A 10,827-nucleotide genomic window follows, 5' to 3' on the forward strand; every position below is an offset into this window, starting at 1 on the left:
TTTTTCCAAATATCAATATTCAATTTTCCTAAAAAATATTATAACCTATCCTCAAATGAAAGAAAGAAAGAAAATGAAGTCACTCAGTCATCTCCGACTCTTTGCAACCCCATGGGCTGTAGCCTACCAGGCTCTTCCATCATCGAATTTTCTAGGCAAGGGTTGCCATTTCCTTCTCCAGGGGATGTTCCCAACCCAGGGATCGAACCCAGGTTTCCCACATTGCAGGCAGAAGTTTACCATCTGAGCCACCAGGGAAGCTCCTCAAACTCAAACCGAATTACTAATAAGGCTATCACTGTCTGAGATCAACACAAGCCACTAAAGACAAGTTAGGTATTGATTTAGAGTCAGAAAAGTTTTTAAATGAGCCAGTAAAGTTTCAGGTATAACTTTTGCATGGTATTCTCAGTAGATTCTCCATCTGTCCCTAGAAGCTGGGTCCCCATATAAAATAAAGTAAATAAACCTTTCAGCTGGGAGTATCAAAACTTGATCATTTTCTACAATACATGAAAAAGAGCAACAGGTTTTGGCTAAACGTAAGTGCTATCTACAAACAACAAACACAAAATAGCAATGAGCTTTCAAGACAGAAGAAATAAAGTTAAATATGGTACAGAAAACAGGCCGTTAGGTCACAAACACTTCAACAAAAACTGACAATTCCTCAGGTTCTTCATTGTCTCATTCTTTGTTACACATGAAACTGTAGGAAAAGCTGGTACTAATTACTGAGTAAAATAAAGCTAGATATGAATTAAAAGTTTAAATTCATTCTTGATGCTGAATTCCTTTTCTCTTCAAAGTAAGTAAAACAGAATCAGGAAAACATCATACTGAAAACAACCCACTCCTCACTAGCATGTTAAAGTACTGTTTTTTTGTATGGCCACAAATTAGAGCCTTCCTAATTCATCAACTAATACAATGATTAGGCAGTCTGAATAACTGATTTTTTTCCCTGAAGCCTGATTGTTTTTAGGCACATACAATTACCTGACCTTAGTCAAGAGAAAACTGCCTAATAAAAGGAGGACGGAGAAAACAAAGCAAGCTTTCATTTGAGGATCTCTTGGGCTGACATTGGTCTAAATTTTTTACATGAATCTACATCTCAGTGGCTTTAAAAATTTGACTGACACATACATTATAGAGCCCTAAGAATAAATTTAACCACTGAGGTAAAAAAGCTGTACACTGAAAACTATAAAACAATGATGAAAGAAATTAAAGACTATAAATAAACGGACAGATACCCAATCATGGATCAGAAGAATTAAAATTATTAAAATGTCCATAGTATCTATAGCAATCTACAGATTCAACGCAATCTCTATCAAAATTCCAATGGCATTTCTCGCAGAAATAGAAAAAGCAATCCTAAAATGCCTATGGACCCACCAACGACCCAGAACAGCTACAGCAATCTTGAGCAAAAAGAACAAAGCTTGGAGAAATTACACTTTCTGATTTCCAATTCTATTACAAAGCTGTAGTAATCATTAAATAGTACGGTACTGACATAAAAATGAACACACAGACCAGTGAACATAACAGAGAGTCCAAGAAAGAAACCCACACACATATGGTTAACTAAAGGGTGTCAAGACTATACAACAGAAAAAGGACAGTCTTCAACAATGTTGAGAAAATTGGATATCCACATGCAAAAAGATGAAATTGGAGCCTTATCTTACAACATACACAATAATTAATTCAAAATGAATTAAAGACTTAAATTCAAAACCTGAAACAGTGCACTCCTGAAGAAAAGATAAGGGGAAAAGCTCCATGATGTTTGTCTTGACAATGATTTTTTGGATTTTAATACCAAAAACACAGGCAACAAAAGCAAAAACCAGAAGTGGAACTATGTAAAACAAAAATATTTCTGTAAAATAACAATTAAAAAAGAGCGAGAAAGAAAAGAGAAAGTGACATACAGAATGGGAGAAAATATTTACAAACTATGTACCTGAAAAGGGGTTAATATCCAAAATACATAAGAAACTCACACAACGCTAACAAAAATACAAATGATCCAATTTAAAAAAGGACAAAAGACCTAAAGAGACATTTTTTTTAAAGAAGGCATACAAATGGTCAACAGGTACATGAAAAGATGTGCAGCGTTACCCAGCATCAGGAAAACACAAATCAAAACCACAATGAGATATCACTTCACACTTGTTAGGATGGCAATTACCAAAAAGCACAAGGTAAGTGTTGGCAAGGATCCAGAGAAAAGGGAATTCTTATACACCACGGGTAGGATGTAAATCGGACAACCATATCGGAAAACAGCATGACGCCTCCTCAAAGAACTAAAAACAGAACTACCGTGTGTTCCAGCAACCCCAGGACTGGGTACACATCCAAAGGAAAAGAGTATCTATCTCAACAAGGAGTCTGCACTCCCGTGTTCACTGCAGTGTTATTCAGAGTAGCCAAGATACAGAAACTTAACTGTCCACTGACAAAGAAAATGTGGGGTGTCTGTATACACCTACACAATGAAATATTATTTGGCCTAAAAAAAATGGAAATTCTGCCACTTGCAACATGGATGAATCTGGAAGACATTAAGATAAATGAAATGAGCTAGACACAAAAAGATAAACACTGTATGATTTCACACGTGGAATCTAAAAAAGTCAAATTCATGGTAGCAGAGAGTGCAATGGTAGTTATTAGGGAAGGGAGCAGGATAAGGAAAACGGGGAAATGTTGACCAAAGGGTATAAACTTTTAGTTATAAGATAAACTAGATATGGAGACATAAAGTACAATATGGTGAATATAGTTAATAACAATGTACAGAACACTTGAAATTTGCTTAGAGAATAAATTTAAATGTTCTGATCACAAAAAAAAAAATGTGAGGTGATGAATGTTAATTATCTTGATTATGGTAATCATTTCAGTGTATACATATATCAAAGCATCATGTATACCTTAAATATTTATGATTTTTATTTGCCTTAGATATTACTCATATCTAAGTAATGCTGGGAAAAAAAATGATAGATGCAGGCAAATACATATTTCAACTGCTTGAAATTCAGTGAACCAATAATTTACAAATATTTTATCCCCTTTTTCAATTTGTTGTTTCTAAATAAGGTCAAATACTGAAATTTTTAAAGATAAAGCCTCTCAGAAATCTGTAAGGTAACTGTCCCCAAACAAATGTTTCCCCAGGGTGCCAAGAGGCTCCATAAAACTTACTCCTTTCCAAAATTAAAATTACACAAGATATCTTAAACAATTCACTCATAATTATATTTTTACTTTACAGTCAGTACCAAGAAAACCTCAGCCTATCCTCATCTCAACTCAAAATTCAGAATCAATTACTTCAATTCACATTGTTATCTTCGAACTACCCAGAATTTCTGAAGAACATTTTTAATAGATGAAATTCAGGAGCTCAGATAACTCTGATTCCTCTAAACCTCCATTTTTTTTTGTCCAGGCAACTACATCTCCATCTAAAGATACTATGAAACAAAAGTTAAAATTCAGAAAAGTATTTGAGATTTTTTTACTTTAAAAGTTTTGTTTGCTAATACAATGACTTCAAAAACAGAGAAGACTTTAAAATGGAGAAACAATTTAAACTTAAAACGTATTCATTTTCATAATCTTAATTTTTTAGGTTTCAAAACAGAATTAATTTTCAAACTAATCAAAACTTTTAATACATTCCCCTAGAACTTACTAAAGCAGCTGATTCATTATTATTAATAATAAATTCATTATCACCAATGTTGAGTGAGCCCTCTACACTACCTAGCAAATACTGTGTCAAACCTTCTCCACTCTGCTTCTCTGATTAACCTGAAGTAGTAAACACTACTTCAAGCCATCTCCACTGTTCTTAAACCACATATATCCCACTTCATCCTCTCTACTCTCAACAGATGACCTTGCAACAGTAATTCAAAGAGAAAATATGAAGAAGCCATTCAACTATGGGAACTCTTCCATACCATATCTACAAACTTTCTTGTAACTACACCTATCCTTTCCTCCTATCTTCCAGTTTCAAAAAAATTCTCTCTTGCCTAAAGCCAATGTCTCCACATATAAGAGGGACCCACACCCTTTCCACCTTCTAAGGAATCTTATTCATAATTATACTTTTTTTTCCCACAGTAATCAATTTATCTCTCTTGACTGAATTTTTCCAATAAATATTTACATGTGCTTAAACTTTCTTCCACCTCAAAAACAAAATTAAAAAAAACTCCTTTGTTCCACCTTTCCATCTCTGGCTCTCCCCTTCACAGCCAAACTTCCCCAAACAGTTGTAAACATGCTTAGTTTCCATTTATTTTCCCACTGTTTCCTCAACCTATTTCAATGATCCACGGTCTCCTCTCTCCCTAGACAATCATATCCATACTCTTAGCTTCAATTATCATCTATATGCCGATGATCACCAAATGTACACTTCTGGTCAATACCTTTCCTTTGAGTTCCAGATCAATATACATTCAACTATCAACTCCTAATATCTAATTTGATGTTCCAAATGTATGTTTAAAACAATATGTACACAGAACTCAAAAGATACCTGCTCACCCCCCAATTCCTATTAAACACACATACTCCTTTATCTGGCTCCTCTTGCCTTTTGTTCTGTCTCAGTGAACAGTACCACCATACATCCAGTTATAGAAGCCAGAAACTTGGGAGTAATCCTCAGTATCTTCTCTATCTAAACCAGTGGTTCTCTCTCAACTAGAGGCACTTCTGCCCCCCAGGAGACATCTGTTAATGTCTGAAGACATTTTTGGTTCTCATAACCAAGGATTACTGGCATCTAGTGAGTGAAGTCAGAAATGTGGCTAAAACACCCTAAGATGCAGGGGATAGTCCCTCCATACCAAAGTTGGTCTAAAACATCAACAGTACACAGGCTTAGATGACCTAATCTAATAACGCATCATCAAATCCCATCAATTTCACTTTCCCCAACACAGTTTAAACCCATCAATTTTTGTTCATCTTAACTATCAGCACTTCCTAATTCAAAGCACCATTACCTTTTACCTAGTATCCAATAATAACTTCCTACTTCCACATTTGTGCAACTGCTTAAAATGAAGTCAAAACAATTTTTAACTCATCTCTTTCTTGCTTAAAAGATGACCCTGAATAGCTTATCAAAGTTCTTAGGTGAAAACTAAAATGATATACAAAAGTCCCTGCATGATCTGCCTGATTCCCCACTTCTCCTACCACACTTCAGCAATTTTCCCCCTAAATCAACCAAACTCTAGCCACCATATGGCCTCCTTTCAGTTCTCCACAGACTGCATGCTCCTTTCTATCACACAGTAAACCTTCAGACTCACTGTTCCTTCTCTCCACCTCCAACACTCTTCACTGATTAACTCCTACTCACCCTTCAGATCTCAGCTCAGATATTATCTCCACACCATCATGGAGATAACTCTGCACTTGTCCTTTATAGCACTTATAAATATATAAAGCTGCAATTCGCATGACTATTTCTAATGGCTCTCCCTCTCACTATGATGTATGTGCATGGTAAAGAGACCATGAATATTTAGAAAAATGCTGTAACACAACATTTTAGCATATAGCCAGCACTCACAAATTTTTGTTGATTACTTAAAAAAAAAAAAATACAGAATCTAATCTACTTCAGGAGTTCAACTGTCACTTTTATTGCAGGTATTCATATCTCGGGCCCCAACCATGCTTCTGAAATATATACGGACAGCTCAATTAGCTTACAGACGATGGATAAATAAGGCAATGGTATCAATTTAATGTATTAATTGGACTGATTTGTATGTGGAGCAGAAATTGTGGAATTGTAACCTTTACAAAAAAAAAACAACAAAAACCCTTAGCTTGGCTGCTCACAAGAAGGAGTCCTTACAGATCTAAATCAACTAAAGCTAAGTGTCTACATCTAGGATCCCCACTTGAAAAGCACTAAACATACCCCAACCCTCACGGAGCTCTCCGCTGGTATATTTCCTTCAGAGACTTACTTAACAGCTGACTCACTCATTCATAGCTCCACTTTAACTGCCTTGTCTCAGTGACCCCCCCAAGGCAGCATATGTCAACTGTGTACTGTATATTTTTTAATATCCCTTGCAATAGCACCCAACCAGGCTAAGCCACATACCTGATCTATCCAGGTCATTTTCTAAGGGACTGATTATTGTTCTTCAGAGCGTTCTGGTTCCAAAACTGTTTAGGTTTTGCACAGTGTACTCTCAAGCCCTATTTCCCATGGCCTTAGCATGCAATCTGCAGAACATGAGGCCATTCAAGAAGACAAATGTTACAGCAGATTTCCCATAGTTCCAAGCACTGAGGAACATAACTCTTGACTACTACTTCCTCAATCAGCTTGAACACTCAAAATCTGGGTTCCTCATCTCTGTTAACAGTCCAAATCATTAAAGCCGCTGATCTTCTCTCCCTCTCCCCCCACAATCACTCCACACAGGTATCAATTTTCCTTATGCATGGTCTCTCAAATCTTTTTTACCACCATCCACCATAACTGAAATCTCCAGCATCTCTCATCTGAAAAAAATTTAACAATTAATAGCCTTCAAGGTAATTATACCTCTTTCCAGGCCCTCCTTATTCCAAACCAAACTCCACTAAACTGCAAGAATTATCTTCTCCCAAATGCAAATCTAATTGTGCTAGTCCTCTACTCATAAACCTTCAATGGTCTTCTACTGTGCATTCAAGGTCTCAAACTGCTGCTCCACTTTATTTCTCATTGAACCTCCCACGCATCTTGAAATCCAGCAGAGATAAACCATACAAACTGTTGACAAAGAAAGACACTCAGTAAATATTAGATTTTACTCTCACAGATGACCTACTTTTATAGTCAATTCTAAGAATGTCATCTCCCTACCCTTCATTTTAAGCATCTTAAGTTCCTTCTCTTTATATTATTAGAGACAAAGGTCAAATCTTCATTGTGTCACTTACTAGCTGTGACCTTGAGCAAGTTATTTAGCTTTCTGAGCCTCAGTAAAATTAGGATAATATCCATGTCATGGGGTTGTTGAAAAGACTAAATGACATAGCATATGTAGAATGCCTGGAAGAGAAGAGACATTAATAAATGTTGGTTTTCTTAAAAAGTGTTCATTTAAAGAATGAACACAGAAATGAACTTGCCTTCTTTCTCCCAGAACTGGCAAGCAAGAGTAACACTCAAAGAAGCTGGCTTAACAATAGAATACTACTAGTAATCTTTATCCCTTGAGGTTAAATGCTTACACCAAAAGCATAAGATTTAGGGGAATTTTTTTCTATGCTACTAAGCAAAGAAAAGGTTATTGATATGGAACCATATTTTACTAGATGATTTATCCTGACTAATGTTATTAAATTTACTGAGACTCAATATATTAATAAACCTTATCCATATGCAGAAGTCAGTTCCAATATTTAACTATTTACAAATATGTGTGTGTGTTAGTTGCTTAGTCGTGTCCAAACTCTTTGTGACCCCACGGACTGTAGCCCGCGAGGCTCCTCTGTCCATGGGATTCTCCAAACAAGAATACTGGAGTGGAAATTGAGAGCTTCAATACTTATGCATAATATATTCCATAAAAAATGGGCCTATGGCTGATTCATGTTGATGTATGGCAGAAACCAACACAACATTGTAAAGTAATTATCCTTCAATTAAAAATTTTTATATGGTCCTATCTACATACATATATCAAAAACCCACATAGAGTAAAAGGTTGTTATATCTCCATTCAAAGTATTGCCCTGATTTGATTTCTACTGTAGGCTTTCACAATACAATATTACGTAAGTTTCTTTAAAATGAGAAAGCAAAGAAAGGACAAAGAACTGAGAGGTGCTGAAATGGGGTATCAAAACTTTGAAGTTAGTTTGCTTTCTCTTTCCTCCCACTGATATCGCCTAAATGCTTCTCCTACTTCATAGTAAGAATAAAGAATGACAGCCATTTTTATAAATAGTCCTGAGACAACTGGACCAAGAGCAAAACAGAACTTACACCTCCCTACCTTAATATCATATATAAAAATTAATTCAATGGATCAAAGACCTAAATCTAAGAGCTAACACTATAAAACTCTTAGAATAACAGAGGCATTAATTTTTGTGACCCTGGATTAGGCAACGTTTTCTTAGATATAATACCAAAAGCTCAGGAAACCAAAGAAAAACAAATAAATTGGATTTCATTAACATGAAAAGCTTTTATGCTCCAAAGTGCATCATCAAAAAAGTAAAAAGACAAAGCACAGAACACAAGACTATATCTGCAAATTATATATCTGGTACATGTCCAGTATTCAGAACATATAAAGAACTATTACAACTTGACAATTAAAAATTAAAACAAAGGATCTGAATAGACAATTCTCTAAAGAAGATATACAAATGGCTAACACACAAATGAAAAGATGATCAGCATCATTAGTTATTAGGGAAATGTAAACCAAAATCACAATGAGATTCCATTTCATACCCATTACAATGGTTATAATCAAGAAGACAAATATTAAGTTTTGCCAAGGATGAAGAGAAACTGGATCACTCACACACTGCTGGTAGAAATGTAAAATGATGCAGCCACTTTAGAAAACACTTTGGCAAGTCCTCAAAAAGTTATACATAGCGCTACCACATAACTCAGCAATTTCACCTGAGTATAGACCCAAGAGAAATGAAAACATCATGTACAAAAACTTATACACAGATACTTGCAGCAGCAATATTCTGAAATACCTCCCAAACCCATCAACTGAGGAATGCATAAATAAAATATGGTATATCTATACAATGGAATAGTATTCCCCTATGGTGGTGGTTTAGTCACTAAGTTGTGTTCGACTCTTGTGACCCCATGGGCTGTGTAGTCCACTAGGCTCCTCTGTCCACAGGATTTTCCAGACAAGAATACTGGAGTGGGTTGCCAATTTCTTCTCCAGGGGATCTTCTGTTCCCAGGGATCAAACCCAGGTCTCCTGCACTGCAGGCAGATTCGTCATCAACTGAGCTACCAGGTAAGTGTCCTCTTATTCAGCTATAAGGAGGAATAAAGAACTGAGAATTGCTATGACAAGGAGGAGTCGTGAAAACATGCTAACTGAAAGAAGCAACACCACGTACTGTATGATTCCATTTACATGAAATGTTCAAAATAAGCAAATCCATAGAGATAAAAAATCAGTACTGGTTGCCAGAGGCTGGGGGAGACAGGCAGAGATAAGAAAGCGATTGCTGCTGGGTACAAAGTGTCTTCTATAGGTGATGAAAATGTACTGGAATTAGAAATTGGTAATGGCTGCACTGCCTTCTGAATATAATAAAAACCACTGAATTATACACTTTGATGGAGTGAATTTTATGATAAAATTGCATCTCAATTAAAGAAAAAAAGAATGATAGCAGAATAAAAAGTGGCACAAGCAAGGAATGAAGCAAGTATTCCCTTTTTGACCCAACATTTTCTGAACATTTACTATGTTTCAGACCTATGCTGCTTGCTAGGAATGGAAAGATGAGTAAAACAAAATCACTACACTCTCCAGGCCCATTCTCCTTAGCCTACAAATGTGGTATTTCTCAAAGGTAAAGCAGCTTTGAAAATGCAAAAACAACAAATATAAGCTGCAGACAATTCAAAAGAATGCAGATTTTTACATTATAAACTCCTCTAAATTAGCCAGAATGCTTTTTTAAGAGTTTCACTAAATATGGGGGGGCAGAAGAGACATGCTTCTAATATTGGTATTAACTCATTATTCCCCAATGCTGATGTCATTTTCCAAGAAGTATTACTGAAATAGCTTCATTTATTTTAAATTGTTTTCCAAATAATGTTTTTGATAAATCTTCCTTGATCATATCACATATCATATCAGTAATATAAGAAAGTATTATTTTCTCACTGACTCCTGGGTTCTCTATTCTTGACATTAAAAACCTCATGATAAAAACAAATATACCAAAAAAAAAAAAATATATACCAAGGAAAAACATGCTTTTTAATACTTTACTACAGTATCCATATGAAAGCTTATTTTACTATAAGAGAATAGGTAACAAGAGAATTCTCTAAACTAAGAAATCAACTCTTTTAGGCTCTTATCCCAGATTTTTATGAATCAGAGAAAATCTGACATCCTGATATGAAAGCTTCATTTCCAAAGAACAGCTCACAAAAATCAAAGAATCAAATTTAGATAGGAAACTATGTTGAATAGTCTTTTAAATAGTACAGAAAACGGGCATGTTCTACCTAATCCAAGACATTAGATATTTCTGACACTTTTAATATACTATTTATATTAACTTCTCAAAAGATAAAACTAAAGTCTATATTAAAATTACCTTATCTTTGGCCTCAGGCAGTGTGATTTCTCTAGGTTCTAAAATTGATATTTCTCGAAAAGGTGGAACACATCTGACTATATCTGGTACATAGTGTGTATGAAACAATGGTGACATTGAGTATCTTCTTTCATCTGATAAAGGCACTATGTGGTTAACTATAGTTGGCTCTTGGTGGGGTGAATGAAAACGCTGCCGTTTACCATCAAGAGGAAGATTCTTTTCATCGCTTAATCTCCTGAAAACAAGCAACATACCTTAGTGATTAAAGATATAACTTTCTCATAACAAATAGAAAAAAATTTAAAATATATAAATAATAGACGAAAATACTGACTTTTTCAGCAAGGCCATGTTATTAGCTCTAAATGAACCATAAAATATTGTCAGTATAAACAGACACTTTATTTTTTTTTTTTTTTCCTC

General features: G+C 35.2%; 1 protein-coding gene across 4 annotated transcripts in view; it reads right to left on the bottom strand.

Moving 5' to 3' along the window:
- Positions 1-10,827, bottom strand: part of PAPD4 (PAP associated domain containing 4) — a 60,804-nt gene that overhangs the window by 39,369 nt on the left and 10,608 nt on the right. For all 4 annotated transcript variants that reach the window (XM_010834591.1, XM_010834588.1, XM_010834590.1 and 1 more), the window contains one exon: positions 10,402-10,639. In XM_010834591.1, coding sequence (XP_010832893.1) covers positions 10,402-10,639 — 238 coding nt within the window. The remainder of the gene's footprint in view (positions 1-10,401; positions 10,640-10,827) is intronic.

This window comes from Bison bison, unplaced genomic scaffold (assembly GCF_000754665.1).
Source record: "Bison bison bison isolate TAMUID 2011002044 unplaced genomic scaffold, Bison_UMD1.0 scf7180017864034, whole genome shotgun sequence".
Taxonomy (NCBI): Eukaryota; Metazoa; Chordata; class Mammalia; order Artiodactyla; family Bovidae; genus Bison; species Bison bison.